General features: G+C 45.8%; 1 protein-coding gene across 1 annotated transcript in view; it reads left to right on the top strand.

Annotated features, from left to right (window-relative positions):
• The window catches only part of DGKD (diacylglycerol kinase delta), a 327912-nt gene that overhangs the window by 175672 nt on the left and 131059 nt on the right, over positions 1 to 21181 (top strand). The window contains 4 exon segments of the mRNA XM_030217200.1: positions 3928 to 4032; positions 6169 to 6301; positions 10729 to 10835; positions 11872 to 11997. Coding sequence (XP_030073060.1) covers positions 3928 to 4032; positions 6169 to 6301; positions 10729 to 10835; positions 11872 to 11997 — 471 coding nt within the window.

Genomic DNA, 21181 nt, shown 5'->3' on the forward strand with positions numbered 1-21181 from the left:
CATTAAATCTAAGCTGCCAAATTACAGACCAATCCTCTAGCTTCGCTAAGAGGCAGATGCAGCAACCAAACGTAAAAAAATCTAAGTCGTTAAAGTCCCTAACGATTTTAAAATAACGAAAAATGCACCAAAAAAAAAAGTCACACATGCTGAGATCGGTATTGAAACGTACAATGTATCAAAGAATCACAATACACATCGTTAATCGGCCCCCAAATCATGCGCAGAGCAGCCAAGCGTTATGTTAGCTGCTCTGCGCATGCCACAAACAGTCAAAACACAGTCAAATCACAAGCACATGGCTCCCAAATCAAAACAAAAATAAAAAAAAAGGGTCGGGAGGGGGCAAAGGTGCTGGTCAGGAGCGTCCTGTATGGCCGTCCTTGCCCCCCCCCCACCCGTGGTCGCCGTTCCCCCCCGCCCCACTTCCCCCTGCATTCTAAATTAAGCAAGAAGAAAAGCAAACGTACCTTTAGCAGCCCCGGCCCCCTCCCTTCCTCACTACTCTATCTCCCCTCAGCTCCGCCTCCCGACATCCTCCGCCCTGTGCCCCGTCCCCTCTTGGGGTCGTCACCGCCATTCCCCTCCTCCATCGGGCCCCCCTCCCTCTTACCGGGCCCGTGCAGCACCTCTCTCCTCTGTCTGAAGGCGCTGCACGGGCAAGAAGAAAGCTGATGCCTGCCTTCGCCCAGCTTCTGTCGCGCGTCTCTCTCCTCCTGGGCCCGCCCCTGTCTGACATCGGTAACCTACAGTCAGAGGAGAGAGGCGCTGCACGGGCCCGGTAAGAGGGAGGGGGGCCCGATGGAGGAGGGGAATGGCGGTGACGACCCCAAGAGGGGACGGGGCACAGGGCGGAGGATGTCGGGAGGCGGAGCTGAGGGGAGACAGAGTAGTGAGGAAGGGAGGGAGGCCGGGGCTGCTAGAATTTTGCTTTTTCGGGGGGGGGGGGGGGAGCGGCGGAAAGTGGGGAGCAGCGGGGGTGGGGGGGGCAAGGCCGTCCATACAGGACGCTCCTGATGAGCGCCCTTGCCCCCTCCCGATCCTTTTTTTATTTTTTTTATTTGATGTGTTTTCTGACGTCCTTTGGACCAATCACAGCGCTTTTAGCTCTGCTAATGCGCTGGGATTGGCTCAAAGTTTGTTTATTTTTTCACTTAATGATTTTTCCTGGCACAGAGCTGTCCTAACGAGAGGTCCAGACCTCTCGTTAGATTTCCTGCCTTTTTCCTGCGTAAAGGCAATCGGAAAAGGTTAGTGCATGTCGTTTCAATGGGGGTTTCACAGTAATTGCTCATCTCCATTCTGTTTTCGTTAGCTGCTGGCTTCCTCGGTAAAAGCCCTTTGATGCATGCAACGGATCAAATTTTCCTCGTTTGAGGGTCATTAAAGGCTCATTTAGCTTTAGTGCATCTGCCTCTAAGTCCTTCCTTGTGTTATCCACACCATCAGGCGTGTCTACCCTCTTGCAGATTTTGGTACCATCTGCAAAGAGGCAAAACTTACTAGACAGCCCTTCAGCAATATTGCATACAGAAATGCCGAAAAGAACCGGCCCAAGAACTGAGCCTTGTGGCACACCACTGGTAACATCCTTTTCCTCAGAATGAGCTCCATTTACCACTATCCTCTGTCACCCACTCAACCAGTTCATAACCCAATCAGTCACTTTTTAGTGCCCGTACCGAGAGCACTCAGTTTTTTTATTAGTTGTCTATGCGGAACCGGGTCAAAGGCTTTGCTAAAATCTAAATACACCACATCTAGCGCTCTCCCTCAAACCAACTCTCTGGTCACCCAGTCAAAGAAATTGATCAGATTTGTCTGACAAGACCTGCCTCTAGTGAAACAATGTTGCTCAGGTCCTGTAATCCATTGGATTCCAAAAACTATACAATTCTCTGCTTTAAAAGTGTTTCCATTAATTTAGACTTACTGACCTCTTTCTTACTTGTCTTTCCCCCTAAACCCACCTCTCCTGTTCCCCCATTCTCTATCTCTGTGGATAACATTCTCATCCTCCCTGTCTCATCAGCTTGTAACCTTGGAGTTATCTTTGACTCCTCTCTCTCTTTCTCTGCACATATCCAACAGACTGCTAAAACCTGTCATTTCTTTCTCTATAATATCACCAAAATTCGTCCTTTCCTTTCTGAGTGCACTACCAAAACCCTTATCCACACTCCTATCACCTCGCGCTTAGACTATTTCAACTTGCTTCTCACAGGTCTCCCACTAAACCATCTCTCTGCTGCACGACTTATATTCTGCCAGCGTCACTATGCTCATATTAGCCCTCTCCTCAAGTTATGTCTTTGGCTCTCAATCTGTTTCCGCATACAGTTCAAACTCCTTTTACAAGTGCATTCACTGTGCAGCTCCTCAGTACCTCTCCACTCTTATCTCTCTCTACACTCCTCCCCAGGAACTCTGTTCATTGGGTAAATCTCTCTTATCTGTATCCTTCTCTTCCACCGCCAACTCAAGACTCCATTACTTTTATCTTGCTTCACCATATGCCTGGAATAGACTTCCTGAGCCCAGTTGCTGGCCATCTTCAAATTTGGGCTAAAAGCCCACCTTTTTGATGCAGCTTTTAATTCCTAACCCCTATTCACTTGTATAGTACTCATGTATGTTTTATCATTCCTACCTTACTAATTCCCTTATCCCTTATTTGTCCTGTTTATCTGTCCTGATTAGATTGTGATCTCTTTTGAGCAGGGACACTCTCTTCATGTTCAAGTGTACAGTGCTGCATACGTTTAGTAGTGCTATAGAAACGATAAGTAGTAGCAGTATTACTTCCACTTTTGTGGAGAGGGACCACATCTTCTCTGCTCCAGTCCTCCGGGACCACTCCCGACTTTGATACTTAAGAAGGCAATGCTAATAATAAGAATATGTTTTTTTTGCATATTTAACAAAATAATCCCTATTATTTTTTGTTAAATGTTAACAAGTTATAGGACACATTTTATGTTTTGTTTGAATTTACAAGATCTTTTAAATGTGGGTTGGGATGGGAAAGAAAACTGGGGGGGGGGGGGATGGTGAGGGGATGGCAGAAGTTTGATAGAGATGGGGTAGGGATGGAAACGAAAGGGAAAGGGACTTGATATACTGCTTTTCTGTGGTTTTTGCAACTACATTGGAGTGGAGGAGTGGCCTAGTAGTTAGAGCACCGGGCTTGCAATCCAGAGGTGGCCAGTTCAAATCCTGCTTCTGCTCCTTGTGATCTTGGGCAAGTCACTTTAACCCTCCATTGCCTCAGATACAGACTTAGATTGTGAGCCCTCCTGGGACAGTGAAATATCCAATGTACCTGAATGTAACTCACCTTGAGCTACTACTGAAAAAGGTTTGAGCAAAATCTAAATAAATAAATACATTAAAAGCGGTTTACATAATGTATACAGGTACTTATTTGTACCTGGTGCAATGGAGGGTTAAGTGACTTGCCCAGAGTCACAAGGAGCTGTAGTGGGAATCAAACCCAGTTCCCCAGGATGAAAGTCCACTGCACTAACCACTAGGCTACTCCTCCACCATTGATTAAGGATGGGATGGGGGGTGGAAAGGGGGCCAGATTATGTCCCCGTGTACACCTCTAGTGTGATGGCATTGACAGCGGATTGGGTGAACAGGGTGAACATCATTAACACTTGTGCAGGGTGGGTAGTATAATTGTTGAGTGTTTCTGTGACACGTTGAGTTAGCAATGTTAATGCTTTGCTATTGGTGTTTGATGGGAGAGAATTGGGGGGGGGGGGGTGGAGGCAAGAGTGATGAATATTGATATATTCAGGGAGGGATAGCAGTAATTTCAGTGCTGATCTTGGTGTTATAGAAAATGGCACCTCCCCTCTAAGGCTGAATAGGCCCTTCATAGATTCAGGTGCTGATGACAATTCTCCTTTCTCTTTTCAGGTTATTACACCGTGTCGCAAACTTATCCTTAGTGCAGATAATCGGAAAGAGATGGAGGACTGGATCGCGGCATTAAGGACTGTACAGAATCGGGAGCACTTTGAGGTAAAGATATGCCTGTGATACACTATTTGATACATTTCTAGTTCTTTTAAGCTGCTTATATCTGTCCAGTTCTTCCTTTCACCTATATATAATCCCTCCATCAGTTGCTTACTGCCAAAGAACACACTGAGGGTTAAATTCTATATATATAGCGCCAAAAAATAGCACAGAAAAAAATGTTGTTCTTTAAGCTGCACTTAAAATTAGGCTCAGTTTATAGAATAGTGCTTACACCCAGGACTTGTGCCTAACTTTAGGTACAGCCATTTGCACCAACTGAAATGTGGTGCAAATGTACAGGCCTAAATTAGGCATATATCCACATTATTTTATCACGTGCGTAAAGCGTGGAAACCCCCGTTGTACCACGACCCTCCCATTTCTGCACCCCTTTTTTAATACACGTAAGTTCCAATTAAATCTAGTTAGTGTCAATAATTGCTTGTTAAAATGCCAGTTAATACTAATTGGCTTGTTATTCAATTAAATTTCCCATGCAAATTGGGTGCACGCCCACACACACAATTTTTGTTGACTTTTATAGAATTAGGGAGCGAATGTTACGGTTTATTTTCACCACCTTGGCTTTTACAGAAGTCTTCAAATAAAACATTTTGATGAAATAACATAATATTCAATCAATTACAAATAAACATAACATAGTGTGCACAATAACACAATCAAGCATACAACACAATTAAAATATTAAAATACAACATTCTCTTTAAATACTTCATCCCACCAAAACATAAATTAACCTCTAAAATATCTAAAGCTTATAAATGCCATCATCTCAATTAATCTCTAAACAGTTTAATATTGGACACAACACTGATGTTTCTTAGTTACTGGTTCCACAATCTAGAAACAGTGGACACAAAACATTGCTTTAACAATCAAACCAGTCTGCTTTGTTTTACTGCTGCTTCACTCAGTCAATTTTCATATTCAGAACACAGGAAATAGCCTGGTAATATATTTTGGTCTGTTCATCAGATACAACAAGGGTCAGGGACAACCCAAGAGTATCTGATGCCTTAGGCAAACTTTCAGTGATGCCGCCCCACCTACAGGGTGGCTCAAGGCCCCTCCCCATACTCCCCCAAGGAGTCCAGCATCTATTTTTCCCTTTCCAGCCCCCACCAGGGTCCAGCATTTGCCCTTTATCTCCTCCCCACAAAGGTATTCAGCATCTTCCCTTTCTTTCCCTAGCCCTCACCCAGCATCCACCTTTTCTTTCCCTGCCCCTCCCCAAGGTGTTCAGCATCTGCTCCTCCTCCTCAGTTTCCAGCATCTCTCCATCTCCCCTTCCTCCTGCTGGGCCTACCTCACCCCCTCCTCTCATTCACAGTTGCTCCTGCTGTACCGATGCTGCAAGGTCTGACTGGGTCTGTGACATTAAACAAGTGTCTACAGGGCCTTAAGGATCTACGCATGCTAAAGCCCTGTCTTCTGTTTTGGAGGGAGTTGGAGGCAAAAGACCTTGAGTGTACATGAATGCTCGAAGTCCTGCACCAACCATGTTGACTTTTGTTTAGTGGCAATTACCACCATTCCAGTTGTTGACCCCCCCCCCAAAAAAAAAAAAAAATAATTATGCTGATTTAAGTGGATTCCTAATCTGCCTAATGTTCAGGACAGCCCTGATAAGGACCCTTCTGTTGGCCCCAAAGTAGAGCAGGATCTTTGAAAACTTTGCCTTTTAGTAGTAACAATCCTCTTTGAATATTTTTGGCTATGAAGGGGTCAGTTTTCACCAGCAAAAATGATTAGTTAACGTTAACAACATTGTTTAGCTATATTTTTAGCCAAAATTAGGTCTTGTCTGAATTTTTTATCCTAAATTGGTTGGACTTAGAGCAGCTATTTCGTGCAGTTGCCACCTAAATTTAGCCAGTGAGTGCTTACCAGCTAAGTTACTAGCTGAGAACAAACCATTCAGATTGGTAAACTAGAATAAATAGTCACTTTCAGGAATTCCCTTGGGACTGCCCTTTTTTTGATCCTCTTAGAGTTGGCAACCTTGTGAATCTGAGGGTAAATTTAGCTAATTAGATGGGGTGGGGTTAAACCTTTTGAAAACTGACCTGAAAGTTTTACTTATTGTTAGTCTGTTAATATTATGTTTATTCCCAGTCTACCCAATACAGTATGGATCATTTCTCAGGGATGCACAACTGGTACGCCTGCTCTCATGCTCGACCCACATACTGCAATGTGTGCAGGGAAGCGCTGTCTGGGGTCACCTCACATGGGCTGTCTTGTGAGGGTATGTATTCTCCTCCTCCCTTCCTTGAAGAGATTCTTCTACTGCTAATACTACTATGCACTGGGGGGGGGGGGGGGGTTCTACTGTTCTGGATTTTGTGAAAGGTGTTCCATCCCATTTATTATTTATTTCTTAAGATTTATTGACTGCATTTATGAAAAAATTCTCCCAAGGTGGTATATATTAAGTATAGCCTGACATAAACAACTTACATTATATTAATAGCACATCAATAGTAAAATGACTAAATGTTAATGTAAAACACAGTTAAAACAATGAGGTAAACTAGGAGATAGCTAAATTAAACTCTAGTAATATAGGGCTGCTAATTATTTATTTTTTTCCAAATGCAGCTCCTTGTGACTGGGCACATCACAAAACCCTGCATTGCCCAGTGTCACAAGGAGCTCCAAGGGGGTGAGGAACAACATACCCTTTAATTGCGCACTTAATTGATTACAAATTTTAATCAAAATGCAGCCCTAAAAAAATTAAAGAATAAAAATGAATGAAAAGATTACAAAACCCAGATTGGAAAATTACAAATGAAAGATCTAAAACATCTTGCAGAGTAGCTATAAACAGCTTTACAGTTTTCATAGCCTACTTCAAGCCTATTAATAACATGATATAGTGTCAGAAATATACACATTAAAAGGTGGTAATATGTTCATATAATAGAAACATGATAAATATCTGAATACAAATGATTCACACCATAATAGGCAGAATGGCAGAAAATTAATTTATCATAGATTTGATGTTTAGAAAGTCGGCATAATAAAATGTAACATCTTAAGAGGTAGCAGATGAGGCAAATGTAGCTGGGACATATGGACAGACGAGATGGGTTAGACCAAGGAGGTTAGATTGAGATCAGGAGATGGCATGAGCCTGTCTAGCCCATTATGGGGGCTGAAGCCAGTAAGGTGGAACTTTCTGCTGTTTTAGTTCACCTAAAACAATGGCAAATGCTATTGAAAACAGTAGCAGAAGCTTATTAAAAAATAATGGACTACTTATGCATAGTCAATCTGTAAAAGTCTAAAGTTGTTCCAGTTGGATAGGCCGTGCCTTAAAAAGTGGAGGATCCTTGGAAGGACCTTAGTGACCTTGAAGGTGTGTAGAGGGAGATCCTGTTCTTCATTTGCATTTGATAATGACATGCAATGACGTGGGATTCCCATATTGCAAATGAATCCTATCTGGACTTTACATTGCTTAGTCAGAAAACTACAGTTCCAAGAATGAGTACCTTTCAGCTGTTGTGAATCTTCCTGGAGAGATTTTCTTATATTTTGTTCTTGTGACGACTTTAAAACTGAAAACTCTTATCTCTTCTGTCTGGTCGATAATAAAAGGAGCTCATTGTGAACACTATCCACCCTAAAAGGTTGTTTTGTGGCTGTACATGACGAATTGTAATATTGCATATATAAGTATGTGTTTTTCTTCCTAGTCATGCATCCAAAGTTTATATAATCCTTTCAAGAAAGCCAGTTAATCGTTTAACGTATTAGCAGAATATAACCATGAAGGCATGGTACAGTTGCCTTTTCAATATGAAAAATAATGCACTGCTTGATAACTTCACTCAAGAATCAAACAGTTCAGAAAAAAAAGAGCCTCAGTTACTGTGAGACAAATTTCTTTTTAGGAGCAGTGAATATCACCAACCCTTTCCAGCTGTTTTCAATCATTAGTTCAGAAAAGACCTCAGGAAAATGTCCTTTCATATATATTTTTTTCTTTTTACTTTTTTGCACTATATTACTTTATTACTTGTTTCTTAATATTCATCAACTTAGAAAGTTTCCTCAATGAACTCAAACAATATGTGAATGCGGGAAAGAGAAGAAGCACTTATCTCTCTAGTGGACGATCCTGATGGGGACCCGTTTCACCCTCGCTTCTTCAGGGGATGTCCTTTAGGATCTTGCTCTCTAGAACAAAAATCACAATCACTTCTTTTCATCCATAAACATAAAATATGTGCTGTATATAGTTTTATAATCATGGCTTAAGATTATGCTCACCAAATTCATTGCATTCTCCTGTTTCAGATCTTCTCTTTAAAATCCACAACGGCTTTCTTAAATATAATGAATGCCAAGACATGCACAAATGGATCAATCACAATTAAAGGAACACTGACCATTCAACCATGTTGTCCAATCCCCCAGGTTCCACTGCCTTCAAATGAAAAATATATTGCTGCTCTTGTGTTAGCCTCATATCACTGTTGTCACCCCTATTACTGGGAGGCAACCTGGCGATGACTACAGACCTGAAGTCTTCAAATTTATGTTGAAAAGTGGCGCTGTGTGCTACTAATGGAGCACCCATCTTGTTATGTTGAATATTGAACCTGTGCTCATTCATGTGCTACAGTTGAATGGTTTTTCCCCACACAAATTTTGTCATAAGGTTTTGAGTTTATTGTTTGAGTTCATTAGGGAATCTTTAAAATTGATGAAGATTAATAAATAAGCAATAAAGTAATATAGTGCAAAAAAGTAAAAAGAAAAATAATATATGAAAGGACATATTTCAGAGTTTTGGCCCCTTGAGAGACAGATCTATACATGTTGGTATTGTCAGATGATGTCATCCACTTGTGCATATTTATCCCCCTTTAAAGGTAAATAATTCTGCTTATCAATTCAAAGCCACACTAGCATTCTTCTCTAGTAGAGTGGCCATTTGTCTGCTAGAGTAAAAACTGTGGCTAAAAAACATTTTATGATTGCAATAAGTATCATAGACCTCTTGGTTTTGGCTGTCTGATGGAAGGTTACAAGGCAGGTCAAAAACTGTGACTTTTTTTTTATTAACACTTCATTTTATAGCAGTCAGCCTAGAGTAGCTTCAGTTGATGCCCATTGTATTAAATGTGCCCTATCATTTTAGTGTGTGGGAGTGAGTAGCTGTTATGGTGAGTCCTGATAGCACAGTTTGTTACTGTGAAGTGCTCTATGTACCAGGCTCTGCCTCATCTCTATACATTGACCCACCTCTGGAGACTTTGGCCCAGATGCACTAAACGTTTTTCATCGTTAAATGAGCCCTTAAGGAAGAATTTCCGATCCTTTCCATGCACTAAAGCCTATTTTTCGACGGTAGTAGCAGCTAACGAAAACGGAATGGAGATGAGCAATTAGTGTGAAAACCCCATTGAAACGACATGCACTAACCTTTTCCGATTGCCTTTACGCAGGAAAAAGGCAGGAAAACTAACGAGAGGTCTGGACCTCTCGTTAGGACAGCTCTGTGCCAGGAAAAAGTGTTAAGTGAAAAAATAAACAAACTTTGAGCCAATCCCAGCGCATTAGCAGAGCTAAAAGCGCTGTGATTGGTCCAAAGGACCTCAGAAAACACATAAAAAAATAAAAATAAAAAAAGGATCGGGAGGGGGCAAGGGCGCTCATCAGGAGCGTCCTGTACGGACGGCGTTGCCCCCCCCCCCCCCCCCCGCTGCTCCCCACTTTCCGCCGCTCCCCCCACCCCGAAAAAGCAAACTTCTAGAAGCCCCTGCCCCCCTCCCTTCCTCACTACTCTCTCACCTCAGCTCCGCCTCCCGACATCCTCCGTCCGTGCCCCGCCCCCTTTTGGGGTCGTCGCCGCCATTCCCCTCCTCAATCGGGCCCCCCTTCCTCTTACCGGGCCCTTGCAGCGCCTCTCTCCTCTGTCCGAAGGCGCTGCACGGGCAAGAAGAAAGCTGATGCCTGCCTTCGCCTAGCTTCGATAGAGCGTCTTTCTCCTCCTGGGCCCGCCCCTGTCTGACGTCAGTAACCTACGTAGGTTACTGACGTCAGACAGGGGCGGGCGCAGCAGGAGAAAGACGCGCCATCGCGAAGGCAGGCATCAGCTGATTCAGCTTTCTTCTTGCCCGTGCAGCGCCTTCGGACAGAGGAGAGAGGCGCTGCACGGGCCCAGTAAGAGGAAGGGGGGCCCGATGGAGGAGGGGAATGGCAGCGACGACCCCAAAAGGGGGCGATTTGACTGTGTTTTGAACGTTTCTGGCATGCGCAGAGCAGCCAGCATAACGCTTGGCTGCTTTGCGCATGCTTTACGAGCCGATTACCGACGGGGATTGGTGCATCGTTCTTTCCAATACCGCACCAAACTTTTTGGGGCTGTGTTTTTGGAGCATGCTTCGTTATTTGAAATTCGGTAAAGGTTTTAACGTTTCTGATTTTTTTACGTTTGCTTGATGCATCTACCCCTTTATGGAAAGCAGGTGACCTATGGATGTTTTGCTCTTACGCTGCTTAATTTTGCTCCCATGTGTGGATTTTGATTTTGTTGCTGTGTGAGTAGGAAGACTGTCTGGAAGGATGATGCTAAGATGTCTCTGCTTGGCTGATTGGATATTAGATGTATAGGCTGCAGGGTTACGTGTTTTTTTTTGTTTTGTTTTGCCCTAGTGTGCAAGTTCAAAGCTCACAAGCGCTGCGCAGTCAGAGCCACTAATAACTGCAAGTGGACTACACTGGCCTCTATTGGGAAGGACATCATCGAGGATGAAGATGGGGTATGAGATTCTCCAAAATCTTCTTTCTGCTCCTGCCTTTCCCAGACCAGCCCAGCAAATAGATGGACTAGGTGTACACCTAGGGTGGCAGCATTTAGGGGTAGAAGCGCGGCTCCAGTATGTGAGAGCCTTTTCCTTGCTGGGCCTGCCGCCCCCCCCCCACCTTCTCCTGTGCCAGCCCTGAGCTTAAAGAAGAGTGAACACTGTACAAGCTTTGTAAGCACAGGCCTGCACTCAAGTGCTGCCTTGTCCTGGCCCTCCCCCCTCTTCTGAAGCAGAATTCGTATTGGATAGGAGTAGGACATGACAGTGCTTCACCACAAGCATGTACCTAAAGGACTCATGTAGCACTCAATCTTCATTAAGCTTGGGGTGGCATGGGAGGAAGTAGAGGAGCATTGGCAGTGGACCAGAAGTGGGGAAAAAAGAGTGGGGGGGAGAGGAAAGGAGGGCATTACAGAGAAAGGGGAGATGCTAGCAGTGTGGGAGGGACTATGCTGGCAGTCTAGGAGGGAATAGATGGGAAAAGGGGAGATGTTGGCAACCTGGAAGAGGGGAAAAGGAAATGCTAACCTGGGGAGGGAGTTGACAAGAGATATAGAGAGGAAGGAGAGATGTAGAGTGATAGGGCCTTGAGCCATCTCTGGGGTGGGGGGGGAAGTGTGCACAACTGAAAGTTTGCTTGGAGCGTCTGATACTCCTGGATTGGCCCTGGTCTCTCCTGACATTCTTTGACACTGATCCTTTTCCCTTCCCAAGGTCTGCTGGATCACTGTATACCACGGGCTATGATTAATGGTGTGAGAGAAGTATCTAGAGATGCTGATCTGCTTCCTCTATCTTTAATGTGTCGGGCATAGGATTTTGAGAAGGAGAAAATGGGGATAAAGGAGAGTGGGGAAAGATGCAATCAGTGACTGCTTTGTCTATATCAGCAGTTGAGTGCTAGGGAAGACGGAATCAATGACTGATGTCTGTGTAGTGTGAGGGACATGTCCTCCTCTGGATCTTCATGTTACTATCTGCTTCTTTTCAGATCTCTATGCCTCACCAATGGTTGGAAGGGAACCTTCCAGTCAGTGCTAAGTGCATGGTGTGTGATAAAACTTGCGGTAGTGTCCTCAGGTTACAGGACTGGCGCTGCCTTTGGTGCAAGGCCATGGTAAGCAGGGTGGGCACATCCCTTTGCCTTAAACATAAATGTCTTTCACACTTTTGTTTAAAAAAACCCAAACATAAATACTTTCCGTTTCTTGTTCAACAGGAGTATCTGCATTCTTTTCTGGCTGGGTGAGGGGTATGGGGAACTTTTGAAAAGATTGTCATTACTCAAATGATACTTGATAATTCTAGATGTATATTTTCTGTTGGAATCGTATTCTTTGAATGTGTGTGATGACCATAAACATATTTAACATAAAACAAAACAAACAACAATAAAAAGACAAGAGACATGATGGGGGCTGGAGGATTGTCTTCACAGAGTGGCAGTTTTAACCTTAAGGAGAAAAGGGGTAGGATTTAACCTTGTTTCTTACATAAAAGGCACTTAGCTGCCCTTGAAGAATAATTTTGCAAACAGGACCCCCCCCCCCCTTTTTTTTTTCTGTCAACAGACAGGATTGAGTCAGACACACAAGTGAGTGATGCCATCCGACAGTGCCAGGACAACTGTTCTCCCAGAGCTCAGAATTTAGAGTGAAAAGTTCTGAGCATATGCAGCCTTTCTCATGCACAGTTTTATCTGCTTTGCTGAATGAATGCAAAACAAAGCTCTCATCAAAGCCTCTTTTCTTCAATGTTGTGTTTCTTCAGTGTTTTCTTAATGTATTTGATATATTTAAAAAAAGGGGTTTAGACCTTGCCTGACATGCTGTAGGAAAGATCCAGAATCTCGATACTCTTATGTCTTTTGACCATGATTAAAAGGAGTGCAAGAATTGTACTTGAATATCACCATGAGCACAGAGAGATCATTTTAATTACCTTCAAGAGCATTTTGAAGCTGAGAAAAAGTTGATTTCAGGTAGAAAAGATTTTCAAACTGGTATATTATTTACAGTCATTATCCTATCATGTGTCCTCTTAACTACTATATCTATAGCACTTAAATCACCCCTGATCTCCAAATCTTTTCTATTAGAATGTAGAATCTGCTTGTTTTGTGAAAGGTCTGCTTCATGTAAAGCCTCCAATATAAAAGCCACCTATTTCATGGGACTTAAATTTGGTGCTTGCTTCACTTATGAGTTCACCCTTTGAACCTTCTCTTAAGTTTCAAATTTGGAAATGACTTTTCGTAATAACAAATCACTTCAGCTAATAGAGTGAGCTACAAGCATTAGTAATGTACGAACCCTACACACAATTTCATCAGTATTAGGTAGTGCTTCAAATGCACCCCAAGTTCTTGGATAAAGTGGTCACACCTTTTCACCTTTTGTCTGGAGCTCCATTCAAATCCTTGTGAGAAAGCACTTTATATTGTAAAGGGGGTTTCTCCGAGGACAAGCAGGCTGCTTGTTCTCACATGTGGGTCGGCGTCCATGGCGGCCCAGGAACGGAGATTTTTCCAGCAAAAATCCATGGAGCTTTGCGACAGCTTCTGGAGCGTGGGGCACTCGCACCGCGCATGCGCGGCCATCCCTGCCTCAGTTTTTCTTTTACCGCGGTGGAGAGTGGCTGTGTGTCGGTCTCTCTCCCTCAGGCCCAGAGAAAGACTTCGGCGTTCGCGCTGTTTATTCGCGCTTTCTTTTTGTTTTCAGTTGCCTCTTTTGTCTTTTTCTTTTCCAGTTAAAAAAAAAATCCTTATTTTCCATTTTTTCCCCCTTTTTAAGTTTTCTTTTGCTTTCGTCACGGCCTTCTTAGGCTGTGCGTACATGGTTCTCATTTTTGTGCCCCTCTGTTGGCATAATCGAGCCTTTTGACTTCGCCGCCGTAATTTTTCCGCTCATGTCATCGAAGCCTCCCAGCGGCTTCAAAAAGTGTGCTCGGTGCCAGCGGTCGATCTCAGGTACTGACCCGCATGCATGGTGCATCCAGTGCCTTGGGCCCGACCATCGCCCAGACGCTTGTAAGTTGTGTCTGAGCTTGAAAAAGCGGACACAGGCATCGAGAAGAGCTCTTCAGGACCGTGTTTTCGGAGCTCTGACTGATTCCTCGGCGTTGACATCGGTACCGCAGTCGGTGGCATCGATATCGGCACTGGGGATGGCATCAACATCGGGAGCGCAGGTAATGGCTGTCCGGACATCACTACTAGCTGGGAGTAGTGAGCCGTCGAGTGGATCTCCACCTGTCTCGACCCGACCCCTAGGAGGTGTGTGGATTCCATGTCCTCCTCGTCGGTACCGAGGAGTACCAGTGACATGCTTCAAGTGAAGGCGAAGAAGCATCGTCATCAGTCTCCTTCGAGGCACGGTACCTGGAACTCCAGGGCATCGAGGGATTCGGTACCCGAGAAGCGTCGACGCTGGGAGGAGCGCTCACCCTCCATACAAGAAGTGTCAGTGCATCGATCTTCGGACAGCCCGGTACCGCCTCCCAGGCCTTCACAGATTCTGATGCCGACTTCTGCACCGACCCCACAGCCTTTCCCGGCAGAGACTCTGGATGAGCGCATCTGAACCATTCTTCCAGGGCTTCTGGAAGGGCTGCTGCATCAGTCTGTTCCGGCACCGGAGGTGCCTGCGCCCTCCGTACCGTTGATGGAAGCGGTAGCTGGCTCCAGGCCTGTGGTGAGGTCCCCAACGCCGGTGCCGCTTGCGGCATCAGTCTTAGCTGCCATCCAAGTCGACTCCCCGTCGACATCGCTGGAGGGAGCTTCATCACCGCCGGCACGGGTGTCGACTTCTCGACATTGCCATCGAGGGCGTGATTCCTTGGCGTCGAAACGGGCCCGGTTTTGGACTGCAGTCAGAGAACTCTTGTCCGACACCAAGGAGGATGCCTTGTGGGAGGAAGAGGAAGATCCCTGATATTTCTCTTCTGAGGAGTCTTGTGGTCTTCCCTCTGATCCTACTCCTTCACCAGAAAGAAAGCTTCCTCCCCCGGAGAGTCTTTCTTTCTCTTCATTTGTCTGGGAAATGTCTGTGGGCATTCCCTTCCCTGTGGTGACTGTGGATGAGCCCAGGACTGAGATGCTCGAGGTCCTTGAGTATCCTTCGCCACCTAAGGAGTCATCCACTGTTCCTCTGCATAATGTCCTTAAGGAGACATTGCTAGGGAACTGGATGAAACCACTATCTAATCCCACCATTCCCAAGAAAGCTGAGTCCCGGTATCAGATTCATGGAGAACCTGAGTTGATGAAGTCGCAGTTACCTCACGACTCTATGGTTGTGGATTCTGCTCTCAAGAGACCCAGGAGTTCTAGAGACTTTGCATCGGCGCCCCCGGGACGGGAGTCTAGAACCCTGGACTCTTTTGGGAGGAAGGCCTATCAGTCCTCCATGCTCGTGTCCAAGATCCAATCATACCAGCTCTACACGAGCATCCACATGTGGAACAATGTGAAGCAACTGGCGGACTTGGTGGACAAGCTCCCTTTGGAGCACGCCAGGCCTTTTCAGGAGGTGGTCAGGCAGCTGAAAGCGTGTCGTAAATTCCTGTCCAGGGGTGCTTATGACTCTTTTGATGTTGCATCCAGGTCCGCTGCTTAAAGTATAGTGATGCGCAGACTCTCATGGCTGCTTTCCTCTGACCTGGACAATCGAGTCCAGCAGCAGCTTGCGGATGTCCCTTGCCGGGGGGATAATATTTTTGGCGAGAAAGTCGAGCAGGTGGTAGAGCAGCTCCACCAGCGGGAAACCGCCCTCGACAAACTCTTCCACTGGGCGCCTTCAGCATCTACCTCATCAGGTAGACGTTTTTTCTGGGGAAGGAAGAATGCTCCCTATGCTTATAATAAGCGTAGGTACAATCCACCTTCCCAACAGCCTTCTCAGGCTCAGCCGCAGCGCGCTCGTTCATGTCAACAGCTTGCGCCAAAGCAGGCCCCTGTGGCTCCCCAGCAAAAGCAAGGGACGGGCTTTTGACTGGCTCCAGTTGAGCATAGCTGCCATAAAAGTGTCCGTGCCAGACGATCTACTGGTCGGGGGGAGGTTAAAATTTTTTCACTAAAGGTTGCCTCTCATAACCTCCGATCGGTGGGTTCTTCAAATAGTCCTGTTAGGATACTCCCTCAATTTGATCTCCACACCTCCAAATTGTCCACCAGGAGCTCAGTCCTTCAGCTTCCAGCACAGGCAGGTATTTGCAGAGGAACTCTCCGCCCTTCTCAGCGCCAATGCGGTCGAGCCCGTTCCACCAGGGCAAGAAGGGCTGGGATTCAATTCCATGTACTTCCTTGTGCAAAAGAAAACAGGGGGGATGTGTCCCATCCTAGACCTAAGGGTCCTGAACAAATACTTAGTCCGAGAAAAGTTCAGGATGGTTTCCCTGGGCACCCTTCTTCCCATGTTTCAGAAACTGGATTGTCTCTGGACTTAAAGGATGCTTATACACACATCCGATACTTTCAGCTCACAGGAAGTATCTTCCTTTCCGTCTGGGAACACAACACGTCCAGTATTGTGTGCTGCCCTTTGGGCTTGTGCCTGCGCCCAGGGTCTTTACAGAATGCCTGGCTGTAGTTGCAGCGTCGCTACGCAGACTGGGAGTGCATGTGCTCCCTTATCTCGATGATTGGCTGGTAAAGAACACCTCAGAGGCAGAATCTCAACAGTCCATGCAGATGACTATTCAACTGCTGGAGCTGCTCGGGTTCGTTATAAATTACCCCAAGTCCCATCTTCTTCCTGCTCAGAAATTGGAATTTATAGGAGCTCTGCTGGACTCGCAGATGGCTCGTGCCTATCGTCCCGAGGCGAGATCAGACAATCTTCTGTCTCTCGTTTCCTTGGCACGGACGTCTCAGCAGATCACAGCTCGGCAGATGTTGAGACTTCTGGGCCATATGGCCTCCACAGTTCATGTGACGCCCATGGCCCGCCTTCACGTGAGATCTGCTCAATGGACCCTAGCCTCCCAGTGGTATCAGGCTGCAGGGAATCTAGAAGATGTAATCCTACTGTCCACCGATTTTCACAATTCTCGTCAGTGGTGGACAATTCGATCCAATTTGACCTTGGGACATCCCTTTCAAATTCCTCAGCCACAGAAAGTGCTGACAACTGTTATTCCACCCGTCTATACATCTGTACAACCCATTCCCATGGGGATGAAGTGTGGATCTCAGAGGGGACCGCATTTTGACACGGAGGTGCAGAGGGGGTGGCAGAAGGCGCAGTTCAAATCTAAGACCCAGGACCTCGGCTTTCTGATTTATGGGGTCTAGGTGGATCTTTGGCCATCTATTCTCCCACATAATGTACTGGAGATAATCTACTTATGTGAACACTATTTGTGTAAGAATGTTCAAGGAAACTGAGAAATAGAGGCACAGACTAGAGAAGGTAGTGATAGAAATAGTCTTTATTCTCACCAATTGAAACTTCAAGCTGGTACACACATCAGTCAGATTCTCAGTTCAACCGACCGTAGCTCTGCCTCTGAGTAGCGTTGGGGAAAAACTCTGAAATCTAGCCAGATTTACATTTCTTATATAGTATCTGCTGTCCATACAATTCAATGGAGAGACACTTTTTTTCTTTTTTTTTTTCATCTGTAAATCATACTTAACCGCAGGTCAGGTGCCCACCTGCTCCCTCTTCCCCTGCCTTTATAATATTTCTTAATAACGGCAATTTCCGGACATGTAAACATCTTTCCTAATATGGAGAGATCAGTTTTATATCTTGTGATCCTGGGTGCCATCTTTACAGAGACAGACTCCATCTTATGAACCAAACTTCTTACAATCTTTGCCATTAATTCCTCCATCTTAGCTCTTACATTGTATTTGACTATCACACAATTTTTTAATAAGGCTCACCAAGCAGCCCTGCTTTCGCTGGCACTCAGCTACAAGGCCATCATCAGATTTTCAGGCCTAGTCAGTGCTTTTCTGCAGTTTAAGTCATATAACTCGGCCCACCACTATTCCAGTGGATGGGTCTCAAGCTGGGACACATGTTAACACAACGGATGCATCCCTCCTGGGGTGGGGAGCTCATGTAGATGGACTTTACACTCAGGGAGTTTGGTCCCTCCAGGAAACAGGTCTTCAGAACAATCTCCTGGAGTTGCGAGCGGTCTGGAACGCTCTAAAGGCTTTCAGAGATCGGCAGTCCAATCAAATTATCCAAATTCAGACAGACAATCAGGTTGCCATGTACTACATCAACAAGCAGGGGGGCACCGGATCGCGCCCCCTGTGTAAGGAATCTGTCCAGATGTGGCTTTGGGCTCGGCGTCATGGCATGTTTCTCCAAGCCACGTATCTGGCAGGCGTAAACAACAGTTTGGGCGACAGGCTGAGCAGGATAATGCAACCTCACGAGTGGTCGCTCAACTCGCGCATAGTGCGCAAGATCTTCCAAGCATGGGGCACCCCCTGGTGGATCTTTTCGCCACTCATATCAATCACAAGGTCCCTCAGTTCTGTTCCAGACTTCAGGCCCACGACAGACTAGCGTCAGATGCTTTTCTCCTTCATTGGGGGAAGGGCCTTCTTTATGCATATCCTCCCATACCTCTGGTGGGGAAGACTTTGCTGAAACTCAATCAAGATTGTGGAACCATGATTCTGATTGCTCCCTTTTGGCCGCGTCAGATTTGGTTCCCTCTTCTTCTGGAGTTGTCCTCAGAAGAACCGTGGAGATTGGAGTGTTTTCCAACCCTCATCACTCAGAACCAAGGGGCGCTTCTGCATCCCAACCTCCAGTCTCTGGCTCTCACGGCCTGGATGTTGAGAGCGTAGATTTCGCTTCCTTGGGTCTTTCTGAGGGTGTCTCCCAAGTCTTGTGTGCTTCCAGGAAAGATTCTACAAAGAGGTGTTACTCTTTCAAATGGAGGAGGTTTGCCGTCTGGTGTGACAGCAAGGCCCTAGATCCTCGCTCTTGTCCTACACAGACCCTGCTTGAATACCTTCTACACTTGTCAGAGTCTGGTCTCAAGACCAACTCCGTAAGAGTTCATCTTAGTGCAATTAGTGTTTTTCATTATAGTGTAGAGGGTAAGCCTATCTCTGGACAGCCTTTAGTTGTTCGCTTCATGAGAGGTTTGCTTTTGTCAAAGCCCCCTGTCAAACCTCCACCAGTGTCATGGGATCTCAACGTCGTTCTCACCCAGCTGATGAAACCTCCTTTTGAGCCACTGAATTCCTGCCATCTGAAGTACCTGACCTGGAAGGTCATTTTCTTGGTGGCTGTTACTTCAGCTCGTAGAGTCAGTGAGCTTCAAGCCTTGGTAGCCCATGCTCCTTATACTAAGTTTCATCATAACAGAGTAGTCCTCCACACTCACCCTAAGTTCTTGCAGAAGGTGGGGTGGAAGTTCCATCTGAACCAGTCAATTGTCTTGCCAACATTTTTTCCCTGTCCTCATACGTGTCCTGCTGAACGTCAGCTGCATACATTGGACTGCAATAGAGCATTGGCCTTCTATGTGGAGCAGACAAGCCCCTTCAGACAATCCACCCAAATGTTTGTTTCTTTCGATCCCAACAGAAGGGGAGTTGCTGTCGGGAAGCGTACCATTTCCAATTGGCTAGCAGATTGTATTTCCTTCACTTATGCCCAAGCTGGGCTAACTCTTGAGGGTCATGCCACAGCTTATTGTGTCAGAGCCATGGCAGCGTCAGTGGCCCACTTGAAGTCAGCCACCATAGAAGAGATTTGCAAGGCTGCGACGTGGTCATCAGTCCACACATTCACATCTCATTACTGCCTTCAGCAGGATACCCGACGCGACAGTCGGTTTCGGCAGTCGGTGCTGCAGAATCTGTTTGGGGTTTAGAATTCAACTACACCCCCCTAGGCCCATTTTTGTTCTGTTCCAGGCTGCACTCTCAGTTAGATGTTTCTTTGTAGGTCAGTCTTTATGTCCTCGCTGTTGCGAGGCCCAATTGACCTTCTTTTGTTGTTTTGAGTGAGCCTGGGGGCTAGGGATACCCCACATGTGAGAAGAAGCAGCCTGCTTGTCCTCGGAGAAAGCGAAGATACTTACCTGTAGCAGGTATTCTCCGAGGACCAGGCTGATTGTTCTCACCAACCCGCCCACCTCCCCTTTTGTAGTTGTTGTTGTTCTTCTTTATTTGCTTTTTCGTATAACTGAGGCGGGAACGGACGCACGCGGGCGAGAAGATGGCCGCGCATGCGCGGTGTGAGTGCCCCGCGCTCCGGAAGCTGTCACAAAGCTCTATGGATTTTTGCTAGAAAAATCTCCGTTCCTGGGCTGCCATGGACACCGACCCACATGTGAGAACAATCAGCCTGCTGTCCTCGGAGTATACCTGCTACAGGTAAGTGTCTTCACTTTGCCTGCTGCTTGAACTGAATAAGTTAGAACATCTATTCAACTTTGTCTCATTTGATCCTAATAATCCTGTTATGTCAGTGTTAAGAAGGACTCTAATAAACTGGCTTGGTTCATGGATACTATTCAACTGTGAGCCAACAAATGATGGTCTCAGCTGCAAAGTAAGGTTTCATCAAATTAGAGCTACTGTGGTGACAATGGCTGTCTTAAAATCTGCTTCACTAGGTACCATTTGCAAAGCAGCTATGTGGTCCTCCCTTTATACTTTTTACTGCACATTATTGTTTTGACCAAAACTTTGGTAAGGGACAGTGCCTATGGCCAAGGTGTCCTGATCAGTCTACCTCTATAAGCTAACTATTTTCTTAGTTCTCTGTGCAGGCTGCTTTAAAGACTAGAGGGCTGATGCATAAAGGTCGCCATTAAATAAGGCAGCCGCAGGTGAACTTACCAACTCGTAAACAGCTACTGATGCACAAATGGAATCATATGCAAATTAGGTGCACGGAAATTCTGCAAGAGAAAGTGCCTAGGGCATGCGCAGAACAGTCTCTTGGTAACTGTCCATGTTCTGCACATGCCCAGGAATTGCTGGTGCACGCTCTGCTGGTGGGCTCAGATCCTGCCTGTGCCAGATCCTAGGGTTCACCTTCTGCCTGTGCCTAGGCCGGGGGAAGGGGTGATCAGGAGGCAGAGGCGGAAGCTGAAGGAGAGAAGGAAATCATCAGAGCAAATTGGGGAAGCTCAACCTTTAACTTCTTCTTCCAGGTAGTAGCCTGAAGTCCTTGTCAGCCATCCTCGGTTTTGGGTCTCTATTCTAGCCACGAGAAATTTTGGTTCTTGAAAAGCAGAGAAGGCTACAGAATGTGACAGAGTTAGCTAATATCTCTCACTCTTATTGAACAACACGTATCAACCACCTCCTG

The sequence above is a fragment of the Microcaecilia unicolor genome, chromosome 10 (assembly GCF_901765095.1).
Source record: "Microcaecilia unicolor chromosome 10, aMicUni1.1, whole genome shotgun sequence".
In the NCBI taxonomy this organism is placed as follows: Eukaryota; Metazoa; Chordata; class Amphibia; order Gymnophiona; family Siphonopidae; genus Microcaecilia; species Microcaecilia unicolor.